Source organism: Balaenoptera musculus, chromosome 9 (assembly GCF_009873245.2).
Source record: "Balaenoptera musculus isolate JJ_BM4_2016_0621 chromosome 9, mBalMus1.pri.v3, whole genome shotgun sequence".
Lineage (NCBI taxonomy): Eukaryota > Metazoa > Chordata > Mammalia > Artiodactyla > Balaenopteridae > Balaenoptera > Balaenoptera musculus.
This window is the reverse complement of record NC_045793.1, coordinates 14970817-14997926: the sequence shown is the minus strand read 5'-3', so window position 1 is coordinate 14997926 and position 27110 is coordinate 14970817. Positions and strand designations below refer to the sequence as shown.

General features: G+C 48.8%; 1 protein-coding gene across 5 annotated transcripts in view; it reads right to left on the bottom strand.

Annotated features, from left to right (window-relative positions):
• Positions 1-27110, bottom strand: part of HIPK2 (homeodomain interacting protein kinase 2) — a 187450-nt gene that overhangs the window by 41069 nt on the left and 119271 nt on the right. For all 5 annotated transcript variants that reach the window (XM_036863333.1, XM_036863331.1, XM_036863334.1 and 2 more), the window contains exons 3-6: positions 8988-9111; positions 8575-8694; positions 6703-6789; positions 4325-4509 (exon numbers count right to left, since the gene is read on the bottom strand). In XM_036863333.1, coding sequence (XP_036719228.1) covers positions 4325-4509; positions 6703-6789; positions 8575-8694; positions 8988-9111 — 516 coding nt within the window. The remainder of the gene's footprint in view (positions 1-4324; positions 4510-6702; positions 6790-8574; positions 8695-8987; positions 9112-27110) is intronic.

Sequence of the window (27110 nt, the reverse complement as noted above, 5' to 3'; positions counted from 1 at the left end):
TCTTTTTCTTCCTCCATTGCATTTGTGAATCAAAACAAAACTCTAATTATGAAAGTCAAGTATGAAAGTGTCGCTGACACCAGCATCAAGGACAAGGAAAGCCACGAGTGGCCTTGACCAAGTTTTTGAAAATCCACCATATAGTGTCCTTTAGAATTTATACATTGTTTTTCATTCACTTGTGTCTTCTTCTAATTCAACTTAATTTTCCTCAAATGGTAATATTCAAGATAATAAGACCCTAATTAAATTTCAATTTAAAATACTTATTTTAGTTATAGATAGTTTAATAATAATATAAAATTCTACTATTTTAAGATTACAAATGCATACTGTTTCCACATGCTATAGGTAAGTTATATTCTGGGCCAAGCAGGTGCTTGTGGGCTGTCCCAAAACATCTTCTCCATGAAAGATGCTCTGAACTGACTTACACATTCTTTCTGAGTTAATGACTACTTACACTGGCTACACAATGCACACTGAATAAACATTTACTGACTGACAACCCTGGAGAGGAAGGAAAACGTATTCTCCGGTAACCAAGAGCTAAAAACACTATTACTAATGCTGGTAATGCCAACATGTTTTGAGCATCTACTAAGTACCAAGCCCACTGCTAAGTGCTTTCACATGGAGGCTGAAGGAACAAAACAATAGATTTTGTGTTCTTTTTGGACTGTATTTAATGCATCAACGGTTTTCTGACAATTCAACACAAAGCTTTTAGACTCAGAATTGTCTAACTGAAATGGTCTGAGCTTTTAGTTTCAGTTAGAGGAAAGCACTTTCACGTTGGGTTAATTCTGAGAATGGTTTTCAAGGAATTTGTGCACTAGAATCCTGGCATGGAGAAATGAGTGGAGTCTCTTTCAGCTGTTAATCTGGATGTTGGGGTAACCCTGGTCGAGCCCCAGAGGTGGGGTCTCTAGCAGGGGGGTGGGGTGGCCTGGAGGTTTCTTCTAGCCCCAGAGTTCTCCATGGTCTGCCCAACAAGTTCTAGGGTTACCTGGGGATCAGGCCTACTCTCGGGTAAGCCTGGGTATGCGCAAAGACCCTTCTTTCCTTCTGAGGCTTATTTTCTGAAATCTAAGCTGTCGGTGCTTCTCTTGGTCTCACACCAAGTTCTGAATTGGAAGCTGATGCCCATGGATTCCACGCTTGGTCTTCATCCCACACAGTGAAGCACCCTATATCTGTTTCCTTACAGAACCCAGAGACAGACAAGCACCCTGAGGTCATTCAACCAAGCCCCCAACTTTATGCAGGGGACTGTCTCACTGACTTGGTGCAGATGGTAACGGGAGCCCTCTAGCCAGCACCCCTCCATCTCCTATCTATAGCTGTTTCTCAGTCATCCTGCTTCACCCCGAATACGCAAAGACTGATCTTACGGGGTCCTATCCAGTAAATCACCAAGTTTGCCTTTCTTCTGTGGTATAGACTGACACCCCTTGACTCAGCCCTACCACACCCAGAAAAAGGACAAATCCCGTAATGAGAGTATGCAAGGGATGAGTCCAAGTTCCTTCTTTATACAGTTTAGTTGTTTCAAACGTGCTTCTAAATTAGAGGCAATGTCTGGTCGTTGCAATACAATTTGACTTGCTCAACAACAGCTAATAAGGAACAGACCTAATATTGAGGAAGCACCGTCCACAGTGGGTGCCACGCCATCCTTTCTCATATGCTGGTTAAGGTCAAATCCAGCCTTAATCAGCCCAATCTGATTGTGGCCATGGCAGGGCCCATGATGACCTGCAGGTGTCTCTGATCCGCGGCCTCTTCCCGGGTATTCTCTCTCCCTCCTGACCCCATCTAAAATCTGCTGCTCTCTCAAGCACTCTGCTTCTCCCAGCAGACACCCAGGGAGGTGACTGTTTATTCTTTCACATCCCAAGCGCCTCAGGGTCGAGAGGCTGAAGTGCCATCTCTCATTACTCTCTGTTATAGGCTGAACTGTGCTCCCCAAATTCACATTAAGTTAAAGTTCTAATCCCCCCGTACTTAAGAATGTGACTGAATTTGGAGATGGGATCTTTAAAGAGGTAAAACGAGGTCATTAGGGTGGGCCCTAATCCAATTCCTTAGAAGGAGGAGGAAATTAGGACACAGACGTGCATAGAAGGAAGGCCATGTGAAGATACAGGCAGAAGACAGCCATGTGTAAGCCAAGGAGAGAGGCCACAGAAAAAGCCAACTCTGCCAAACACCTAGATCTTGGGCTTCTAGAATGATGAGAAAATAAATGCCTGCTGTTTAAGACACTCAGCCACTCAGTGGTACTTTGTTATGGTGCCTCCTACTACCCCCTCCCATTCTCAGGCCGCACAGCCTCACGTCTTTTCTTTCCTCCTCATTTCACCGAGGCCTGGGCCACTAGCTCGGTCCCGCCCACCTGGGGGACTTCAGAGGTCACCCTGACTCCTCGTCAGACATCCTGGCTTCTTAGTTCCTTCTCACCTCCAGTGACCTGCTGTCAGTTCCAGCCACCCATTCCTTAGACTGTCCAACCGGAAACTGCTTCGCTTCCCCCAACTAGAAATTCAAGCCTCCCATCTGGTCACACTTTCTACCCCTCTGGCTTATTTGACTGTTCCTATACTAACCGATCTTTGAACTGACCACTCAGTCTCTTTGGACCCCTCCCATCTTCACTTCCTTTCTTTTCTGGCTAAGCCTCCCATAGCCATCACTTTGGATTTCAGTTGCTCCATTGCCAACACCTAACTCCGTGTCAACTTTTTCTCTTAGCAGCCCGGCAACACTCCACCTGACGGACCCAGCTACCTCCATCCCTCCATGTCTCTCCATGCCTTCACCTGGGGAGCTCAGTTACAGCCGCGCTATTCATGTCCAACCTCCACGCTCAACGGTTCTGCTCTATTTCTCTGTTCCATTTACTCTGCCACCTCCCACTACCTAAACTTTTCTACCCTCCTTAAACCACCACCACCTTGCTCTCAACAGGAGGAGACAGAAGCCGGCTGAAGAAGCCCCTCACCTCTCCTCCCCTGCACCAGCCACACGCCCCTCCTCCACCTGCTCTCTGAATCCTGGTCATCCCACCAGCTCGGGAAACATCTTCTGAGCCTCCTTTATCGCTAAGCTCTTACTACCAGACACTTCCCATCAGCATCTTAAATTGCTCAAGTCTCTTCCATATGAAAAGAAACCCCCCCCCACCCCACCTTGGGCCTTCCCTAGTCACCCCTCTATTTTTTCCCTCCCCTTTCCCAGCCTTCCTTCTTGAAAGGGTACTATCTATTTCTTCACCTCTCAATCTTTCAACCTGCTAAACTGGTTTCTGCTTCTACCATCCACTGAAACAGCTCTCACTAAGTTACCAACAACTTCCAAGTTGCCAAATCTGATGGGCATTTTTTTCCAAGCTTATTTGACTTGATCAAGTGACAGCAGACTGATCTCTGTTAAACACAACTCTCACCAGCCATTCCCCTGCCATCAATCCTTTAATGACTTCCCGTTGCTCTTAGAAGAAAGGCTGAAATCCATAACACGGAAGGCCCGCCCCTGGCTTATCCTGGGGCCTCATCTCTCCCCCTGTCCTCCAGCTCCTGTGCTGGTTCTGCCCGTGTCGGAGTCTCCATATGGCAACATCCCTTCCGCTCTCGCCGGCCCTTCCACCAGGCACCTCCCTCTCCTTTGGCGGTCCTGTCCTCGGGTCTTCCCTGCCATGCCCCAAGCAAGGCCCCCTTGTTACATGCTCTCCCCGTCCTATGTGTCCCCTGATAGCATCCTGGATATGTGGGGACCGCTGGTTTAGTACCTTCCTCTCTCCTATAGATTGTAAGCTCCAGTGGGCAGGGGTCCCATCTGCTTCACTCCCCACATACTCCAGCCCCTGGCACAGCACACCGCACGGCGAATGAATGAATGAATGAACGAAAGAACACACCCAGATCCACACTGGACCGAGTCCACTCGTGACCTCTGCCCCTGCACGTGGCTTTACGTCACAGACGCTGCCATTCTGAGCACCTCGCTTTGTGCACAGACCCCCAGGGTCCGGCCCACCCGGCCTCGTGCCCTCTCACGTTCCACCGTTCCCTCTCTTTGGTGTCAAGAAAACTTCGGCCCAGGGTCCCAATGCGGCCGCCACCTGTTTTGATAAATAGTTTTACTGGAACACAGCCTCCCTCATCGCTTTATGTATCGTCTACAGCTGCTTTCAGCTCTAATGGCAGCGCTGAGCCGCTGTGACAGAGACCGTATGGATGCAAAGCCTCGAATATTCACTATCTGGGGCTTTCAGGAAAAAGTCTGCCCAGCCCTGGAATAAAGCATCACGTGGGACACCTACTGTGTGCTGTGGGGAAAATCGAGTAAGTGTGTCATGGTGACAAAGGGGTGGTTCAGGGTCTCGATCGGAGTGATTCTCTTATCAGCGTCTATGGTCAGCATCTTCTTCAACAGGTCGATGAACTCCCGCCGGTCCGCCTTTTCCACCAACATGTCACTCCCTTCCAAATCTGTCGTCATGTTCACCTGAAAGCAAGCGGGGACAGGTTACCAAGACCGCACGCGGCCTCCCTCCTCCTGACCCCTCTTATTTTGCGTCCTGCAGCTCCATCCTAATCTCTCGGTCACCCCTTCCCAGCCCCCGGAAGGCTGTGTCTGCCCCGTGGGAGGCGCTGCCTCGGGTCATCACTGCCCACCGGACGCGGCTGTTCTCTCTGCAGGAGAGACAGAAGGAGGGCACGCGGGGAAGGGAGAGGCCACTGCCGGCACCTGCAAATGTATAAACGTGCCGGGGGTACCAAGCTCCTGCTCATCACTTAGGCGGAAATACACCTCACACCACACCTCACTGAAAAGAACCACAGGGTGAAGAGAGTTCTGGAGACTGAGTGCGTGACAATGTGAATGCACGGAATACTACTGAATGGTACACTTACAAAGGGTTTAAATGATAAAATTTATGCTACATGTATTTCCCCACAGTTAAAAAAACAATAATTACAACCAAGCAGTAAAAAATAAGATGCAAAAAGGTTTATTTATTTAACCTTCCGAGGGAGATGTTGGGGCCTCAGCACCCTCTTCCCACACCTACGGTGTGTCAGTCCTCTTGCAGGTCCTGAACTAGGGCCCGAATTATTCAAGTCCCTGGGTTCGCTGGGATCACCTCTGGCCAAGGCAGGCAGGACATCTGAACACAGGATTTTTCTTCCAAGAGCAAGTCTATAGTAGGATGGCCTTTAAAAGCCTTGTTTTGTGGTGCTTTCTATACTTTCCAAGACATGCGCTGGAAAGCAATTTCGGTTTTCTCAGACAATCTAAGCTTCTAATCAACTGACAAGTATACTTAACTCAGAATCGATGATTTTTGGTTACACTTATCTTCCGTAAGAGGTGTGCTAAGTGTTTATTGGTCTGTAGCTTTATTTTTCATTGCTTTGAAGAAAAACTCACTTTGGGTTGCCCTGATTTCAGACTAGTTTTTACCCTAAAAATAGCTGACGTTCTAGAATTTTCTCTGGGCACAAAGGTGAGAGCCTGTGGTCCCTCCAGTGAGCTGAGAGAGACTGAGTGCAGTGGGTTGAATTGTGTTCTCGCAGAAGATGTAATTCCTAATCCCTGGTACCTGTGAATGTGACCTTATGTGGAAATAGGGTCTCTGCAGATGTAACCAAGTTAAAGTCATACTGGAGTAGAGTGGGCCATAAATCCAATGATTGCCATCTTTATAAGAGAAAGAGGGGAGATTTGGACACAGAGGCAAGAGGGAACAAAGGGATGAAGAAGGAGGCAGAGACTGGGGGGATGCAGATACAAGTCAAGGGAAACCGAGGATTGCCAGGGGCCACCAGACGCTAGGAGCAAGGCATGGACAGTTTTTTCCTAGAGCCTGCAGAGGGAACATGGGCTGTTGGTACTGTGATTTCAAACTTCCAGCCTCCACAACTGTGAGAGAATAAATGTTGTCGTCTTAAGTCACCCAGTTTATGGCCCCTTGTTAAGGTAGCCCTAGGGAACTAATCATGGGCATTAAACTCAAATGTACTAATGGGCTTGAATTCTTCTCATGAAGACATCAGTAAGATTGGCCAGTACTATTTTACAATTGGGAACCAATAAACTGAAGCCATTTTTAAAGAGCTGGTGTAAGGTTTTAAAAATTTTTTTATCTTTGGCTGCGTTGGGTCTTCGTTGCTGCACATGGGCTTCTCTAGTTGCGGTGAGCAGGGGCTACTCTTCATTGCGGTGCACGGGCTTCTCATGCTTCTCATTGTGGTGGTTTCTCTTGTTGCAGAGCACGGGCTCTAGGCACACGGGCTCTAGGCACACGGGCTTCAGCAGTTGTGGCACACGGGCTCAGTAGTTGTGGCTTGCAAGCTCTAGGGCGCAGGCTCAGTAGTTGTGGCACACGGGCTTAGCTGCTCTGCGGCATGTGGGATCTTCCCGGACCAGGGCTTGAACCCATGTCCCCTGCATTGGCAGGCAGATTCTCAACCACTGTGCCACCAGGGAAGTCCTGGTGTAAGGTTTTAAAAATGTTCCACAAACCCAATGGTAGTCTTCCTAAGGCTGGCATATCATTGTTTAAGGTCAAGGTCAACCACCACAGTTGAGTAATGTGGATTTCTACCCGCCATCTTATATTAATTGCTCTCGCAGAAGTCTTGCTGTGCTTGGTTTTTAAAGGGCTAACACTGCATACTCACCCACGGAGCTTACCTGGGCCATATCATCTAAACAGTTGAAAATGTACTTCCTTGCTTCTTTTGACTTAATCCCCGTCTCTGCTTCATGGTCATCTGGTGTCTGGTCAAGAGAGGCAAAAGCCCATTGGTGATGTGAATTATTTCCTAGTCGCTGTGACTCAAACCTGCCAGCTTCTGCGTCTCCCAGAGGGTCTTTTCTCACCTTCCAGAGAAGGAGACTAGGATTCTTCTTAAAGTGACCTGCATACGAATTCCTTCCTCTCTTCATCCTCCTCACTAACTCATCCCTCCTCCTTCCTTCCTCCCCATGAACACCTGTTGGGGGCCTGCTCTGAGTCAGGTCTGGAGGATCCCCAGATGAGCAAGATATGCCACAACCCTGATAGCCCTACACTCTCCCCTAAGTTTAAGGAATAAGGTCAGGTTCCATATGTGGAAAAGCAGAAGCCCTTTTTCCACTTGTTTTAAGATGTTAATTTAATTTATCAAACTCGTATACCTAGAGCTCTCCCTATGTGCCAGGCACTATTCTAAAGCACGTGAACTCATGTAATGCCCTTCACAACCATCTTAGGGAGGGCAGTTGCCAGCCCATTTTCCAGAGGGAGAAACAGGAACAGAAGGCCTGAGGAGCCTGCCAAGGTCCCAGGGCCGCTGCTGGCTCCGGAGTCTGTTGTGTGTGTCGCCTCCGCCTGGGCCCGGGGCACGCACACCCAGCTCCCGAACTGGCCTCAGCCTAGGAAACTGCTGTTTCCAATTACTATGGATTTTTGGACTCATTCATGGATCACAGGTAATTAATCCTTCAAATCTCTCTCAAGGACAGCACACCTGGAGCTGCTAAGATCCAGGCTTCGATCTGGGAACAGCTGGCCAAGTGGGCCTGAGGCTCTTAACTAAGACATAGAAGTGAACCCTGCCCCTGCCCGGCCCCCTCCCCCCACCCCGGGACTCTTTTTCACCGGACCTGACCTTGAGCTGCTCACCCTCACAGCTGCCAAACGCCAGCCTCCCGTCAATAGCCTAAGATGCTTGTTCAGCTTCCAGATCTCTTTTCAAAGTCTTTTGCCACCATTGGCCACACATTATCTTTAAATGTATTAGAATATGGCGTGGTTTCTGTCAAAAAAAACACCCACCCACACTCTTGCAAAAAAAGAAACACCTAAAATGAACACAAAACACACTTAAGACTTGTATTATTTTCTCCTTCCCAGGAAAAAACATTAATTTTAATTACTAGGCACAGATCAAAGTGAAAGCAGAATGTGTTTCTGTTAAAGTCAAACCACCAGAGTTTACGGTGTGCAATGGTGCGCTCCACCACCTGCCGGCCGGGACCGGCAGACCCCTCCCCGGAGCCTTCGGATGCTGTGCTGCTTAGGCTGCTTCCTGTGCCTGGAAGGCCCTCTTCATCCTTTAGGGCCCGGCTCGAATGCTCCTCCCCGACCCTCTGCCACAGCGGGATTAAAGGCTCCCTCCTCCGGCCTCGCACGCTCTGTTCCTGCCGGGAACAGAGCGCTGGTCACGGGGAGGAGGCAGGGCTTGCCACACGGGTTCAGGCTCCCTCTGGACTGGGAGCTCCTTGAGGGCAGGCGGTGGTTCATTTCTCTGTCTAGTAACCAACCAGACGGGTCATTAAGATTCACTGGATTAAATCTCAGGAGTTTAGCGATCAGAGTTTGAGCTGCAAAAGGCAGCAGGTCAAGCAAAGTGGTGCTTTTTGAACATTCAGATTCATCCACACCATGTATCAACCACAGTCGCGCCTCCCCCGTGGCCGAATCACAATCAGGTCCAGGACCAACGCGCCGCTGTCAAAGGCTCCCCACCGATGGGACCTTCTTCCCTGCGTGCTGGGTGTTGGAGGGGACGCTCTTCCTACCTTCAGCCTCCACAGAGGATACGGCGAGTCTGTGTCACGGTTGAAAAACCTAGTTGTCTTTGTCCCTGCGCTTAATAAATATTCTGCTGGCAAACCCTGTGTTTGTGAAATATACCGAATCTGCAAGAAAAGATGAGAATGAGGTCAGGGCTTTTCCTGTCATCATACATGTGGTACACTAATGGCTCTAGTGTCTCGGAGAAAAACAACAATTTCATAGGGAGAGAAAGAAGTAATCAAAGGAAAAGGGGAAAGAAAGAGGAATAAAGAAAGAAAAGCGAGGCGAAAGGAAGCAAGTTTCGGGAGACAATATAACACCGCGTAGCCCCATCCATACGTCAGGTTATAAATGAGGTGCCAATCCAGATGAAGAATGAGGGCTTGCTGTGAACACCTGTGCTATCCGGACCCACCTGATCGTACTCTGAAGCTCCTGGATACAGCGGCCAGCCCAGGAACAGCTCTGCAATGACGCAGCCCAGGGACCACATATCAATTGCCTCACAAAATGGTAAACCAAGGATGATCTCAGGGGCCCTGAAAAGGAAGAATAGAAAAAAATCACTAGCAATTTGGAAATGCAGGCAGCTATTTCTACATGAATTCTACATAAAATCCAGTCTTTCCAACCCGAGGTACCATTATTGACTCCCTCAAGGGCCTGTCATTCTCGAGCTGGACTGAAATGATCCCTCCATCCTTTGACTTGGTCCTCCCCATCAGCAGGGAGCCTGGCTGAATGACTGGTTGAGATGAAGGGTAGGTCTGTGGCTCTAGAACAGACCCACAGGGAACCACAGCTATTGACTTCATTACCATTACACTCCAGCCAGATGAGCTAAGTATCATTTCAGAGACACTTGGGGAATTATGTTTTGTAGCTGAAAACTCGGGAAACCAACCTTTAGAGTGCCCAGTTTTTACAAAGGAATTCTTAAGTACAGGTATTCTATTTTCAGTAATATATATAAAAGAGGTTGCCTCCTCCCAGAATGGGATTAAATCCAATATCTGTTTATGCCAACAATCCTTAGGAGTCTGTATCACTTTCCCAAGGAAACACTACTTTATTTCATTAGCTTCTAAAAAGTTCTCTACTATGACAATCATAGAACGCCTGTTCGCGATACCTAGTTTGGGTATCAATCAGAATTCCATTAGAAACCCTTTCCTAACTGTAGAAATTATGTTCCTTCACATGATAAACCAGGTTACATGCTGGAACTTCTAAAGGAAATCACCTAAACTCAAAGAGAAAACTTCACATGTAGTTGGTAATCAAAACCAAAGACCACAGAGTACCTCTTCTTTTCTAGGAATTGGTCATGATTGCTAGGGGTACATTTTGGAGAAAACCACATTCAGAGTATGAGATACGAACCCAGTTTATGTTTTTTTAAAATACGTGGCTCGAGGCAGTCTGCTGATACATTAGCCCAACTTCTGTTTTCTCTCTCAACTGTCCCCTTGATCAAGCGATACAGGAAGATGCTACTCTCCACCCTTTCAGCAGCCTGGAGTGGAGTGCAGGGACGCGGGGAGACCTTTCTCTGCCTACGTTATCTTCGCCCAGCTAGCACTAGAGGCGGGGGGTGGCAAGGGAGGGGGCGTCAGAGACACCTCCACGTGGAGCTTCAAGCTGAATTTTCCCTGCCTAAAAAGCATCTCCCCACCTGCTCCTTCAAATTTGCTCTCATTGCGAATCTTCTTTTTTCTCTACATCATGGTACTGAAAAAAAACCAAACCAAGAACCAAAGTGTCTTGCTACCAAGTCTTTTGACTTTTCAGGTGTAAAAAGGAGTTTCTTCACTTCCTTGGAGCTGGAGAGTCGGCACTGCCCACGGTACTTCCAGAGCTCCACAGTCACGGTCGGGGAGGCAAGAGTGCCTGTCCTGAAGCCCAAGGCTGGGTCTCCCCAGGCTTGGGAGGAGGGAGTGGCTGCGGAGGGCGGGGGGAGCGAGCTGCTGCTTAATGGGTCTACCCTGTCCCCATCCCCTCACTGCTGGGCATCTTCAGCTGCCAGTGTTTGCCTGGCACTTCGTCCTGTCTTTGGTCTTTTTCTCCTCCAACCCTAGTAGCTGACGGTCCGTGTGAATACGGGAGGCTTCTCTTGCCCTCTGGCACTGATGCCCTGGGGACGCTGCGGGTGGTTTTATGACACATCACTGCTGGACTGTCCTGTGTCATGGGGCCTCCGATCCCACAACTGGCCTAGGTCACTGTGTCCAGCGCTGCCGCCCCACGCCAGGGCTTCTGGGGCCACCCGATCATCGTGTGTAACCGACCAAATTATTGCAGGTTGCCTCTGGTGATGCAATCTCTTCAGAGGTGGTTTTGGTTTATTTAAAAAAACACATCTTTTAGAAAAGAAGGGAATATTTGAAAAGAACATTATAGAGAGAACAACATGCTTTTCCTACATATGTGTCAGAACCTGCTTTGCTTTCTGCCCTCTCTGTTCTAGAGTCAGATGTGTCCCCCTGCCTCCTCTCCCCGGGAGCGGTATTCTGGTCTGGTCCTGAGAAGCCCCTCCTGTGGCAGCCGCTGCTGCCTCAGGATCAAGCATCTCGGCACCTCTGTCCCCTCTTCCTGTGACCTGTCCCTTTGCCCTTTGCAGCCTGGACACTCCAGTCTCCAGGCAGGGTCTTAGGGACAGGCTGTTCCTGCTCCATGGGGACATCTCCGGATGTGACCATGGGGCTGCCCTTCCGATCAGGTTAATCAACTGGTCCTCATGCCCCTAAGCAGGCCACTGGGAACCTCTGGAAACCCATTTCCCAGATTCTGTTCCCTGATGTTCTGCCTAGCAGAATCCAACAAGTAAGACTGTCACGCAAAGGGCGCTCCAGCAATGTTCTTTGGCGAAAAACACTAGACGTGGATTCCGTCGGCTGACGTTACACGGACAGGACCTGTGAAAATCGTTCAGTCCATTCTCCATCAGAAAAGGAAACGGCAGCGATTCGTGGTGCCGTGATATATACAGCAGAGGATTTCTCTTGCCGTGACCATAGTGAACAAATGCTTGAGCGTCAGACAGGGCGGCCGGGAGACAAAAGAAACAGAGGGCGCAGCCCTGTCCGTGAGGGCCCCAATGCTGGGAAGGCAGCACTAAAGTACACGTGACAAGTGAGGTCGAGCACAAAACGTACACAACACACACACACAGATATGAAAACAGAGCTAATCCAAACACACCAACTCGCTCCAGCATCTCCCATTTAAAAAAATCAAGCAGAACGCAAGGACAAAACATGCCAAACCCAAAACCAAACCTCTCCTAATCCCTTCAGCTCCCTGCAGCTGTTGCCCTAGTTCTCTGTTCTCCTTCCAAAGCCGAATCTCTAAAGAGTCATCTCCGGCAGCTTCCACTGCTTTGCCTCACGCATCTTCCCTCCCTCCTCTAACTGAACTTTACCCTCTGCTCCACTCAAGTGCAGAGCTTGCCAAGACCAGCAGGGACCACGTCACGTCCCCTGGTCAGCTTGTAAGCTCTGGAACCCGAGAGCCGCATTTCTTCCATGCAGTTGACTGTTCTGTCTTGTTTTGAAACACGCAGTCTTGGTTTTCACGACACCACGCACTGCCGCATTTGTCCCGTTCCTCTGCTCATGGCTTGTCTTCCTTTATCCAACTGCTACCTGATGGCAAAGCCCTAGGACCCCTTCTCTTCTCTCTTTTCATTGTTTTTCTAGGTAATTCTTATGGGTTGAACTGTGTCCCCAAAAGACATGTTGAAGTCCTAATCCTTGTTACCTCAAAATGTGCCCTCCTTTGGGAATGCGGTCATTACAGATTAGTTACGATGATGTCATCCTGGGGTGGGGTGGTTCCTTAATCCAATGTGACTGGTGTCCTTAGAAGAAGAGGGAAATTTGGACACAGACGCAGAGGGAAGATGGCCATGTGAAGATGCAGGCAGAGGTTGGAGTGATGCTGCCACAAGCCAAGGAACGCCAGGAGCCAGCAGAAGCTAGAAACGGCAAGGAGGATCCTCCCCTAGAGGCTTCAGAGGGAGCACAGCCCCGCTGACACCTTGATTTTGGACTCCTAGCTTCCAGAACTGTGAGAGAATAAATATCTGTTATTCTGAGTCATGCATTTTGTGGTACTTGTTTCTGCAGTGCTAGGAAACTGAGACAGTCATTGTATCCATTCTTACAGGTTTAAATGCCATTTTGTGTATTTCCAAATGTCTATCTCCATCTTGGACTTTTCTCAGCTCCAGCTTTATGTTTCTGATGGCCTGGCATCTCCACTGGAATATCTCACAATCATCTGAAACTTACTACGTTTGAAAGGGAACTCTTCTCTTCTGCACTCCCCGCCCCCCAAATAATTCCTCCCTCTTTCCTCCTTGTTTCACTAAATGGAATTACCACCCCACCCCGCTGTTACTCACGTTGGAAACCTGGAATTGACCTTTGATTCCTCTCTCTCCCTCTCCATCCTCACCACCCAATCCATCAATATGGCAGCTGCGAAGTACATCTCAAATTGGCCCCTGATTCTCCACTTCCACTGCCACCACTCTGGCCCTGGCCACCCATCTCACCTGGAGCTTCCCATCTGGTCTTTCCACTTCGTCACCCCTTCCTCCAATCCACTCTCTACTGGCTGAACAGGTCACAGGTCTCTCGGCCTGAAGCCCTTCAGAGGCTCCCTGCCACACTTAGAATGAGGTCTCAGTGCCCCCCAGGCCCACGGAGACCTCCTCGGCTGGGCCCTGCCCAGCTTGGTACTGTCCAACTTCAATAAGCTCCAGGCTAACCAGCTTCCTCTCAGTTTCTGGACCCAGAGCCTCCATGCAGTGGGGTTGCTTCTGCCTCAAATGCTCTCTCCGCTGGCTCTCAGGTGGTGGCTTCCTTCTCATCCGTCAAACCTCAGCCTAATCGTCACCGCCACAGACGGGCGTCCCTCAGCACCAGTTAGTCTCTGTCTACAGTGCCATCAATGTCACTTTACAGCACTTTCCCAATAACCTGCTTACTGTCTGTCTCCCCTGCTCAGCCCACGTGGGCAGCACAGTGCCTGGCGTTTAGTAGACACTCAATCAGTAAGGATCTGTTGACTGAATAAACCTTTATTAAATATAAGGAAGTGCTAAAATACGTGATTCAGATGGAACGTTCTAAGGCAGCACAAAACAAAGGAGGATGGAAGGGGCAAATCTTCACGAAGGATGGAAGCCTGGGCACGAGGCTTTCGCCCGGGGAAGAGCGGGCCTCTGTGCGGGCGGGACCCGCAGGAGTGGAGGCCCAGAGATAGGCGTGGGCATGTGGCCCCGCTCGGCCGAGCACGGCGCCCACAGAGGGGCTGGCACCGGGGGACGGAGGACATTTACCTGTAGGGGGCTCACGAACGAATTACAGCAAAAAAGCCAGCGAAGGTAGCAGGGGGGCTGGAGGCGGCGCCAGGAGAATATAGGGTCAGGACCACAGGGCTGCAAAGGCCCATCCCTTCTCACTTCCCTCTTGAAGCCATCACCTTCTCAGCTCCACGGCTGCGGGCTTGCTGGTACCCTCTGCAATCCAGGCCTCTCTTGTAACTCCCTACTGGTCTCCTGCCTTGGATTTCAACCTTTTCCAATTTACCCCGAAACTCCCCCTCATTCAAAGGCTGTGTCCTTTTCTCTGTATGCATGACACATTGGTCATATTTCTGATATAGCCTGTCCCCTCCCCACTCCTTCCTCACTCAAACACACCCTGTTCTCTGTGCTGGTGGACCACGTGATGAACATATCGACACGAACCACCAGATCGGTCCGATAAATATTAACTGACCACCTACTACTGTAGATATATGTCCGTGTGTCCGCCCTCTACTAAACCTTCCCAAGGGCAGAGTCTGTGTCTCGTGTGTTTTGATCCTTAGTCTGGCACACAGTAGGTGCTCCATAAAAATCTGCTCAAAACCCAGGCCACGAGCCCTCGGGTAAGGAAGGCACTTCTCTGGCCCCTCAGTAATCCTTGGGGGAATGAAGACCCTTCTGCTGTGGCCTGGCGGAGGCCTGGCCCCTGTTCTGTTGGTCCATAAGGCTCTGAGCTCCTGGATGTTCAAAGTCAAGTCTAAAATCTGTTTCTTTTTGTTTAGCGCACCTGAAGCACGTTCGATGGTTGCTAAAGTGTGTTTATCCTTCAGTGAAGAAGAAACCATTCTTACCAAGGCTTATTCCATGCCAGAATTTAGCGTCACTCATTCACTCACTTAGCGGAACAATTCAACTGCCATTTTCCTAAGCGCCTACTATGTGCCAGGCACTGTGCTGGGTGCTGAAGATCAGAAGCCAGACCCTGTGGCTCCTCTAGGAGTTCACCATCTAGTCAGAGGCAACAGCGGGCCTACAGCTAACACAAAACGCGCGCCCGGCACACGAAAGAGGGGGTACTGCGGGGAGGAGAGGCAGAGCCCAGGGCGCTTCTCAGGAGAAGTGGACAGGTGGGGTGGCCTCCAGGCACAGGGCAGGGTGAGTGCACGTCCCTCCTTGGCTTCTCGCCCATGTCGCTGCTGTACCTCCGGCGCCTAGCACAGCGCCTGGGGCATGTAGGTGCTCACTATACATCTGTAGAAGGAATGCATCTTTCTGTTTCAACCCCACACCCTCAGCAGGTGCCAATTTTCCCTGAAGCTGGCACCTTCTCCTTGGCAACACCTCCTATGACAAAAGACAGACTACTTGGCCTTTCTGCTTCAAAGTTTACATGCTTAAAAAAAAAAAAATCACATTCCGGTTTCTTGCATGGGGGCCGTTTCTGTTCTCCGTTCGGCTCCGCAGCAGGTAGGATGGCTGGCTTGGGAAATGGCCTTTCCCTCTGGGCTCAGAATCGCCCAGGTCCTATCAGTGACTCATCCTTCACTCACCAGCCCATGGAATCATCTTACAGAAGCTCTTGGGTGCTATTTTGGAACATCAAAAATACTTTAAACATACATGAAGTGTCAGACAAAATTTGCACCTAAGAGAGAGAGATTGTTCCTTTCCAACATTCCCATAGCAAGACATGGAAAATTCTATTTTTCTATAGAAAGAGAATGGACAACTGTCATTTTCAACACACCAACGATTAAGCTTCGATATTTCACTCCACTGGCTCTCCTGACAGTGTACATGGCTGATAAGGCATTCCCAGATGTCCAGATCCTGTGACCCTATAGGGGAATGACCCCCAACAGAGGTGTGGACACCACCCGAGTTGAGTGGAAACACTCAAGATCCCGTGTTCACAGGTAGAATAATCCAGTGCCATTAGGTTGTGGCTGTATACTGATTTCCTGACGTTGGTAGGAGGATGAAACGAAACAGCATAACAGGAAGCACCTAGCACAGGGCCTGGCATGGAGTAGGCAATCAACAGATAGTACATCACTTGTCTATAACGTGTCTAAGTCCACGTGACAGCAGTTAGATAAAGAGCATCTCTTTTCCTCATTTTTAAGGTCCATTTCCTCCTTGTAAGTTGAGACATTAGGAAAACTGTTTAAGTATGTTGAAGCACACACATTAAACATTTTTGCTTCGTTTATTTATATGAAAAAGGTACAAAGATGAATATGACCAACAACTAAGTCGCTACCATTTAGCTTTAGAAAGAAAATTGCCCATCCGTAGCCCACCCCCTTCCTCCTACCGGGAAGCACAGCTAAGTCTGCATTGCCTTTCACGGTACAATCTCTTCCTCAGCCAACCTCCCCGGCCAAGTCCATGTCTCCATCAACCACACAGCACACTAATAAAACAAGTGCAAGGTTCACGGCCACTCCCAACTTGGGCAATAAATCTGCAACACTAATCAGAGAGCACAGGAAGAACTGTGCATTTCTGGAAAAATGTTACTCAATTTCTCCGAGTTTTTATTTCACCATCTATAAAATGTGATTATTAATCTTGCCTTTTTTTTTTTCTTCTTGTCTCTACAGCAGCTTGTGAAGATAAATTATGGTCAGTAGAATTATAAAGCAGTTTGAACTCCTTGGAAGCAAGACACTTTGTTAGTCCATGGTATTTTATACTCACTGATATTATGAGGTGTACTTGAACTGAACTGCCGTGAAAAAAGCCTGTTCCCACAAATCTATGTAGATTGAAAGTAACCTCGGTATGGCTAGGGCAGAAGCAATCCAAATGTAAAACTGTATTTCAGATGGGTTGTTAAATCTTATGTTTCCACCACAAAAATAAGGAGACTTGGAAATGCTGACACGCTCTCGGAGCCACTATTTGAGCTGGTGACCCGGAGTAGAAGGCAAAGGATTACATCAGAGCAACACAGGACCCTAGAGATGGCAGAAATCTGAGGACTACGAGGAGGCTATTTTAGAGAAATTGGACCCCAAAGCCCAAAGGATCTGCACGGAAGACAGCATGGGTTCATACCATGTCTGGGGGACCCAGAAAGGTCCAAGTGGAGATCAACATAGCAACAGAGGCCTGGCTCATCTAAGGTCAACCTGCGACTTGATTTTGAAAAAGACACAGCTTCCTTGGTGAACAGGAGATATGAAAGAAACAGCTCCGTCTTTGGGGTGCTAGAAAGATGAGGTGAAAGACAAAGGGACTCAGAGATGGAGCTCCAGGGACAAAACACAAGGTGAGGTTGACCAGGAGCCCCCTTGTTGTGTGAGCCTGCACTGAGCCAAGGTAATAAGGAGACTGTCCTTGCAACGGCCTAGCCAAACACTGTGCACCCTAAGAGCTCCAGACACACCCCACAGAAGAGTATTTCAGCCCTGTAATAAGCTGAGGATGGCACTGTCATCTGACAGTACCATGGCTCTGACTCTAGAAGGAAAGCCAGGAAAGACACCCCACTCGTGCCTGTGGTGGTCCCAGCTTGATGTCACATATACAACAAAATTGTTGCAGAGAGGTTCTAGAAGTTCTACCTTGGGGCCGTTGTTGATATCCACAAAACTCTGTGTAAGCTGATGAGGATTCAAGACCCTCACTGGTGATTCTGCTGTAACTGAATGTCTCCAGCTCTCACCAACAGAAATGCTCAAGACATCAGAATGAAGCATCACATCCATATGGAAAGTCGATTATATAGATATAATCAACTTTGGTTGATTGTGGGTTTGGTTGTGGTGTTGACGCCATTCTCATGCCACACTTGGACAGTCTCCCAAAGGAAGCGAGCTTCCTTGATTCAACTGACCATTTTCAGTACAATGTGAGAATCAGAGTGGAAGTTTTTTGGATTTGTATTGGCAATGAACATCCTGGCTCGGAATAAGACTTTCCTGGTGTGCCCTAAATAAACGGATATATCTCTCCACTCCCATCGCCCACCCCTGTGCCGACCCTTGGTTCCCAGCACTGCTTCAACTCTGCAAAGTGCAGTGCCAAAATCTAACCTTCTTGATTATATACCAGAAGAAAAGGTTGGATCTAGAAATCAAATGACTAAAATCTCCAAAGGCTTCTAAATGATGCTGGTGTAAACTGGAAACCAGTTCTCAGGTATCTGGAGGATAATCTGATGTTAGCCTCTAATTCCTTGTAAATCTCAGTAAGAAATGTTCACAAGGAAGAACGACTTGGACTCCACAATGGGTCATTTCAAAGACTGCACACTGCCCTGGACCTCCTTATCCTCTTGACACGTACCACTGTGCTGTGTCTACTCGGCCCGTGCCAAGCCCTGTATCTCCCAGTCTGGTCTCTGCGGCTTTTACCACGAAGCCAAGGATTTGCTGGAGAAAGCTGGATCTTGCTTTCCAACACCCGAAAGGACTGTAATGTTATCAGGTTTTATACTCATACTTTTGGCCAAAGAACATGCTCAGTAAATGTCTGTGGAAGCACCTGTCAGCCAGGGAAATGGAATCTCAGGTTTCAGCACTATCTACACATAATGATTCATTTTACACATGTCCTGCTCCAGGTTCTTATAAAGTTAAAAAAAAAAAAAAACTTTGATTGTGAAAGATAACACACATACCAAGAAGTGCACAGAGCAAAGACATACAGCTCCGTGACTTATCAGAAGGCAACGCCCAGTGTCACTCCCAGCCGGGTAGAGAGACGCGGTTGGCATCACAAAGCCCCTCCCGTACACTGTCCCCTCTCCGCATGCAGTGGTGATGTACATCGGGGTGCAGACCGCACGCCTCCGCTGGGCTCTGCCTTCTCCCGGCTTGCAGTGACAGGGGCTCAGCACAAAGGCCCGGGGCAGCTGGCCGAGGGAGAGGAAGGAGACAAAACCTCAGACGTTCCTGTCAGTTCCTTTGGTTGATTGTTTCTTCTGCTTTGTTGCTAGTCTGCTGACTGAAGCTGAGGGTTAAGACCGTGCATTTAGAGCTTCCCTGGAAAGCATGCTCATACCGGGAAGGCCTAACCCATGTTGCCACACTGTCACCCTTCGCTTCCTGAGGCCACTCCTCTTTTCTCCGCGCTAGGAGGGAATCTGGAATTTCAATTCCCGTGGACCAGTTGTAGATGCAGCCCCTCCACTTTATTCAGAGTGGTGATGTGTCACCCCCAGTGGAGTGAAAGTGGGACATCAGGCCGGGAAGAAAGGCAGGCGGGCCTCCTTCACACCTTTGAGTCAGTGAATTCAAAGCTCACGCTCTACCCCAGGGGAAAGCACACTAAGAAGGTACTATTACTTACCTATGTGCAAATTACCCATTTAAATGTAAAACTTTCCATGGGTTAACAGTTAGCTTCGACTGGCTCGTAGCGAGTACTCAGAAACGTCTGTCGGGGGGAAGGGCTGAGCCAGCACAAGGCTGGGGAATCAGGATGCTGTCTTCCCAGGGGTCCCTGGGCCTGCCCTGCACAGAGGCCCCTGAGCGCCCAGCTCTCAGCAAGTGAACGGTACCAAAGATAAGGCTCATCCTCAGGTTATCTCCTTTCCTACAGCACCAGCTGATCCTGTGGCTCGTGGGGCTGAATCACGAGGCGTGCTTTATGGCTGATGGATGGGGGTAAGGAAGACAGGGACTGAAGACAGAAACCTGCTCCTTTGAAAGGGAGATGCATTTGGTGTCACTGACTGGGGAACTACCAATTGAGAGAGCGGGAGCCGGAACCTGAGACATGAAAAGGAATCCACTGAGTAAAGATGCTGAACACACGCTGGGGGGTGAGTTTCCCCTGCAGCCGCAGGGATATTCCCATTTCCTCAGAGGAGGCTTCCCTCCCGATACTGCGCTGTTCGTACAGAATTACAGAGAAAGAAGGGCCAAAGCCAGCTCATGTGCTACCTAAGCAAGTTTTCAACTAAAGTCAGGGGCCATCCTGGCCGACTGAGTAGGTTCTGGCCCACAAGGTGCAGGATGCGTCCCGTCTCCAAGCAGACAGGCGTGAACAGGGGAAGGCGAGGCTGGCTTTGCTCCCTGGGGACGTGCACACCGTTCTGGCTTTGCCAGGAGACCAGACGGGCAGAAGAGGACTGAGGACACATCCTTCACCCAATTCTACAGCAGGACATGCTGCAGAGCGGACTTCACCACGGTCTGTTAGGACCCGCCAAGGTCAGGACAAGGAGGCCACACCCATGGCGGCTGGTTGTTGGTTCCGGCAGGAGTTAGGACGGGAGAGTTTCGCCAAACAAAGTGGGCATACATCCCAGGTCTCCAACCAAGGGCAGCTGATTTAGGGAAAACCTTCCAATATTCACCTCTTCCTAAAGGAACTGGAAAACAAAACAAAACAAAACTCAAGCTTGCTTTCTTGTGCTTGCTTGGGTCACGGAGGAAAAACAAAGCTGGCTCTTTGCAGCTGACATCAGGGGCTGCCGGAGGGCAGCGGACACACCCTCTGAAAGGCCCCCGGGCCTTCGGCTCCTGCGGGACAGAGGGATGGAGCCCACCGGGGACAGCCCGGGACCTCACGGTGACAGATCCACAGCACACTGCAGACTAGAGCCCGGAAGACGTTTCTGTCGGTGGAAGGGGAGTAGGCTGTCCCCGCAGACGAGGACACCACTGCTCATCTGCCCAGAAACTGTTTTTCTCATCATAACAAGGAGGCTTCTTTGTAATCCAAGGGATGAGACTCTCGGATCTTGCCTCTGGAATGGAGCAGCCTTCAGCAAAAGAGATGAAAATGTTCACTTTGTTCTCTCGAGCACCGAACCCCACTCCAGCCGAGTGAGCTAACCCGCGTGTGGAATCAGGGCGCTGCACACCAATCAGCTGGGGCTCAAGAGGGGGAGTAAAAGGAAGGGAAGAAAGGACTCGAGAGGGAGGGAGGAGCTGACCTGCTGGGAGCACGAGAGGAAACAGGGCAGAACCCTCCAGACTCGCCAGAGTGGTCAGGACGAGGCCCTGGACACCCTCAGGCATCCCCCGCCTCCTCCACTCCCACCCCCAGTCTGCCTCTTTGGAAAGCACTCCTCTGGACGGCAAGGTTTCCAACTCGAATCCTGCTTCCTCCAGAACTCTGCCCTGAGGCTCTCTCCTATTCTGTGTCCCACATCTATCTCCTGACGATTCCGTCTTTCACTCATTCCTGCCCTGATAATTATTTCTTAAAATGAGAAAAATCTTTTGGCAGCTTCTCGGCTGGATTGGAAGCATCTTGAGGCAGTGGATTGTTCATTATTCATCGGTACACCTGGCACAGGTGCTGCGGGGTGAGTCCTCCACAGACACGGTGGTCACGCTTCACACTCACAGGCCGGGAGAAGCGATGGGCTCACTCTCTTTTTCCTACCACAAGCCCCATGCAAGACGTAGTAAATGCTCAACATACAGATGCGTGCTGAACGGAAGTGATGATCTGAGAAAGAAGTAAACATGGGGACTTCCTACTATTTGTTGTTTATGTATTTATGGATGTATGTGTTTAAGGAAAGAGAAGGGGTAGGGAACAAGCAAGCCCTTTCCAGTACTTCTCTGACAATGGGGATTTCCATGGAGAAATCCGAAGAGAAAACTATAAAGCTTTATTTCTTTTTTTTTTTTTTTTTTTTTTTAACAACATTACTTTTTTTTTTTTTTAATTTTATTTATTTATTTATGGCTCTGTTGGGTCTTCGTTTCTGCGCGAGGGCTTTCTCTAGCTGTGGCAAGCGGGGGCCACTCTTCATCGCGGTGCGCGGGCCTCTCACTATCGCGGCCTCTCTTGTTGCGGAGCACAGGCTCCAGACGCGCAGGCTCAGTAATTGTGGCTCACGGGCCTAGTTGCTCCGCGGCATGTGGGATCTTCCCAGACCAGGGCTCGAACCCGTGTCCCCTGCATTGGCAGGCAGATTTTCAACCACTGCGCCACCAGGGAAGCCCAGCTTTATTTCTTTTTAGTGGGAGAAGCTTGACACAGGACGTCTGTATCCTTAAAAGATACGTAAGCAGAGGAATGGTGGGAGAAAAGGAGAAACTATTTATCTGGAATTGAGGAAAGAAATAACAAATGGAGATGGGAAGAGAAGAGGCAGCCACGGAGATTTTTAAAAATACAACTAAAAAAAACCACAAGCAATTAAATGGATGTTTGAAAGAACGGCAGTCATCCTTGGTATGAAGAGCTCAGTTTTTTGGGGTTATTTTGCCAAAGAATAAAAATTTTGAAAAATCATTTAAAGTAACCGAGCGGCTGTTTGTCACACTCGCCTCTGTAGAGTGTCAGCTGTGTAAGTAGGTTTTTTGTATGTACACATTTAGGCTTGTCCTGGATTCCCCCATGAGATCAAAAGTGCCTTGAGAAGAGAGAGCCTATATTTGCCTCCTACGGAAGTGCTGAGCTGCCTTGCAGCCCCGTGGTGCTCTGCACACGGCACGTGTTCAATCAGCATTAACCAACTAAATGGAACTAACCAAATTCCGTGCCCTCTGGTTTAAAAGCCTCTGACACAGAACTGTCTAGTTCCTTTTCATTCAGCCTCAAATAGGGTCTGTTTTTCAAGAAACAAAACAACACCAAATACCCCAAAGATTCAACTCTAGATTCAACTTTGAGGCTAAGTGGAACAATTCTGCCCGACTCTTTAACGATGCTTACTTGTGTGAAAATCAAACAGATGTCTTCCTTCTTCTCTCTTCTGGGGTCCCCTGACTTTACAGAGGCTGATAGGCTTCAGATGATCATAGAGCCCAAAGTTACGGGCCATTGCCGGGGACTCACAGTTCAGACGAGGAAATTAATACCAGTGGAGGAAGCGTGGAGTGTACAACACCGAGTATTTCGGGTTGCAGAGAGGAAAGGTTGATGAAAGAAATAATGGCACACATTCCCCAGCCTAGTTATGTTTTTTTTTTCTCTGCGATTGCATCAGTAGTTTAGATGAGTCTCATTCCTGCATGCACCTTAGCATCTGGTGAAAATGGGGCTTCAGGTCCATCATCGGTTCCGTCATCCCTCCTACTGAGAGGCCACGTCCCACACATTTCTCACCGGCCCATCTGCATCATCCCCGAGGACCATTCGCAGGCCCGTCTTGCTTGGCTGGGGGAGCCAGCTTTGGGAGGGAAAGGCAGCGGGCAGAGGTGGGGAGGATGCTGCAGGGGTATTTTTCTTTCCCTGTACACACTGTGTTCAATATGGACAAATACTTGTGTAGCCTCTGTATTTACCATTAATACCGGGATGAAATAATTAGTGACTAGATTTTACTATGGGAAGCTGCAAAGCACGGGGCGGGGCGGGGACGGAGTCGGGGGTGGGGGGCCCGAGGCGGGGGGGCCAGGAAAGCAAAACCCCAAATGGAAGAATGCAAACGCTAAAAGCTGGCATCTGAAGGTATTATTCAAAAACAATATGGGAAAAGGCAGAACTGTATTTCCTCTGTTCTTCTAAGGGGAAGTTCAGAAAAAGGTCAGAAAGAGAACAATGCAGGCCATCTATCACAGCAGCCTCTAACCTACAAAGGTTACTTACCCGCCTGCAGCCTCATTTCTCAATTCTGTAATTACCACCCCCCTTTCCACAGATCGCACGCCATCACGGCCTTATGAATTATGCATGTCATTTCCATTTAGCAGCTCCCTTCTCGGTGACCACCGCTAAGGCAGAGTGGATGGGATGGGGCGGGGCGGGGCGGAGTGGGCCCCTCCCCCAGGTGCGCACGCAAACACTGCCCCCTCCGCCCCGTGCATAGCGCATACACGTGGAGTCGCCCTGTGCTCCCCTTCAATCCCTAGCCTAAGTTTTTGTTTATTGAACAAATAAGCACTAGCTACCAGTGGGGATTTTCCTAGGGGAAATCACGGTAGCACACTTTTCCTTCCCCTGAACATTTGTATTCAGGCGAAATATGGTTAAAATGAGCATTTAGGGTGGTCTTAAAGGAGGCAAAGGCAAGGTGCAGCATGTGTGTGTGTCTATGTTTGGAAGTAGCAGCAGCTCCCACAGAGGAAAGGTGCAGAGAGAGAGAGAGAGAGAGAGAGAGAGACTGTGTGTGTGTGTGTGTGTCTGTGTATGTTTGGAAGCAGGAGCAGCTCCCACTTGGTCCTGCGGTTGCAGTCGGGGTGGGGAGTTGCACAGGGGGTACCTGAAATAGATCCTGTGGCAGGAACTGAGGTCACCCCTCTCTCTGTCTGACCCTCTGATAACTGGCACCCCTCTCCTACCAATTTCAGAGGGCCCCAGGGAATCTCAGGGGGCTATTTGTTTTCACAAATGCTATTAATATATCAAAGACGGTACTATTCTTTGTTCAGGACACTACTTCTTGGGGATTTTCCTTTCAAATCTTTAAAAAAACATTAGGCTCAGTAAAGAAGTGTCATCTCAGGCAACTGAGAGAATACGAGAACAAGGAAACCCCACCAAGCAGACAGAGGGAAGCAATAATTGAAAGGGCCTCCTTGAAAAGCAAATGGTACACCTGAGTCTATCACTCTAAGAGGTGATACAGGTAGAATTTTTAAATCTACTTTTAAAAAGTGATTTTTGACACATTCAGGGATGACAATTTTAAGATGGGCTATGAAAATAGGATATTTAATTTCTGAGGTTGATCTCAAGAACACAGTAGTAAATGAGATGAATATTAGGTACAAATCACTAGGACATAAATATTATTCCCTTAGGTTTTTTTGGGAGATCAAACACTACTCTCAGTGTTTGATCATTTGTTTAAAAAGGATTTAGTGACTATTGTGAGCATGGCTGTGACAGACAGCCTCCAAGATGGCCCCTAGTGATCCTCACCTCCTGGTATTCAACAGTGAATCCCCTCCCACATGAATAGGGCAAATGTGTGTAACCAACAGAATACTGCAGAAATGATAACATGTGACTTCTGAGACTAGGCTATAAAAGATGTTGCAGCTGTCACCTTGCTCTCTCTTGGATCACTCACTCCGGGAGAAGCCAGCGGCCACGTTGTGAGGACGCTCAAGCAGTCCTATGGAGAGGCCCACACGGCAAGGAACTGAGGCCTCCTGCCAACCGCCAGCACCAGCCTGCCAGCCATGACAAAGAGCCACCGTGGAAGATCCTCCAGCCCAGGCAAGCCCTCAGACAACTGCAGCCCCAGCTGAGAATTTGACTGCAACCTTACGAGAGAATGTGAGCAGAACTGTCCAGCCAAGTTGCTCCCAAATTCCAGGCCTACAGACACTGTGAGATAATACATGTTTATTATTGTTTTAAGCCAATGAATTTTGAGGTCATGTGTTATGCAGCGGTAGATAACTAATACCCACGTGTGACCATACCTCTAAGAGAGGAGGGATCACGCAAAAGAAGCTTGAGACTTGTTCTTTTGACAAGCCTCATTTGAGCATCTGCCTGGTGCCCAATGCTGTACTTGACGCTCCACCTGGTCCCTCCCCTTCAGGGACAGACACTCTGGATGTCAATCAACGATCACCCTCTTAAAAAGGTAGGTGGCACAATGAAAGTGATGCCCAAGGAGGACTTTCAAGTGCCCAAAGGCAGGAAGGCCTGAGGGATAGAGCAAAGGTTGCAAACTGCTATCCCATAGGAAGCACCTGACACAGACACATAAAGTATTTGGCCTGTAAAGAGTTAAAAATTTTTGGGGGGCTTCCCTGGTGGCGCAGTGGTTGGGAATCTGCCTGCCAATGCCGGGGACACGGGTTCGTGCCCCGGTCTGGGAAGATCCCACATGCCGCGGAGCGGCTGGGCCCGTGAGCCACAACTGCTGAGCCTGCGTGTGTGGAGCCTGTGCTCCGCGACGGGAGAGGCCGCGACGGTGAGAGGCCCGCGCACTGCGATGAAGAGTGGCCCCTGCTCACCGCAACTGGCGAAGGCCCTTGCACAGAAACGAAGACCCAGCACAGCCAGGAATAAATAAATTAATTAATTAATTAAAAAAAAATTTTTTTTTGGAATTAGTTATTAACATTTAGAAATCAAGTGAAATCTCCTAAAAATTTGGATTTCCAGCTTCTCTTGAAAATCCAAAGCTCTCTTGAAAATCCAAAGCTTTGCCAACTCAGGGCTATATGTCTGTGCTTGGCAGCAATCAGCTTGGGCCAAGCAGCGCTGCCCCCTTAAATGGTACCCAGGTGTGCCCCCTGCTGCATCCTCACTGCTCGCTGACTTTTGCTGACTTTACCCACCTGGCCCTACAGGCATGTGAGTTTGCAACCCTTAAGAAAGAGGCGAGAGGCAAGACAAATGGGGTAGCTAAGCAAAATGATTGTTTTTAGCTATATACTGGGGACTTTTGAGTGGTATAAAACTAGTTTTCTTTGATTAAACAAAGAAGGTTTAGTCAACAGCTACCCCAGAAGCAAGGGACACTTTAGAACTTAGAAGGAATATAAAACAATTATTACACTTTACACTGAACAGCATGAACTTTAAAAGGATCCCACGTGAAGTGTATGCAGTGTGTGTTTATGAAAGTCTCCATTATATAAGACCTCAGCTGAGAGGAAGTGTGATGCTGGAGTCTCACTTTGCTGACCTGGCTTTCTACTATAACAATAATTTACAATAACAGAAGAAAGGAAGGCTCTGGCGCCATAACTCAGTGAATATCTGCCGGATTCTTCCCTCCTACAAGATACAATAATATACCCTTTTTTGGCCCTCGCCCAACTCTCCATTTGAAATAGGATTATAATCAGTTTTCAGAGTGGCTTACTCAGGAATTAACTAGCCAACCCCTGGATAACTGATTCTTGAACAATTCTATACAGTCTTTCGCTAATTTACCGAAGAGGAATGCGATGTTAACAACATCACGCTCTTAAGAATGTCCTTCTTAAACACTCAAGCGCTGGGTGGGAGGACAGGGGCCCTTGGACTGGCTTAAAAAGCTGCTCAAGGTGGTTTTATATAAGAGCAAGAGAAAGACACTCTGCCTGCCTCCCCACCCCTACCCCGCCCCACGCTCAGGGAACATTACTGAGTGATTATGTCGTAAACGCAATCACCAGTATTTACTGAGCTCCTAGCGTGTTCCAGACTCTGCTACAGGGTGATACAAAGTCATGGATTCTGTTCTCAAGAAGCTTAGCATCTGGTAGACATGTACAGAAGGATGAATACAGACAGAAGGGATACATGTCAGATGGCCACCAAGTTTACAGAGAGCAATCACTGTCTTTCATTCAACAAAACTTACTGAGCATCTACCCTGTCCTGGGCGCTGAGTATTTGGCAATAAAC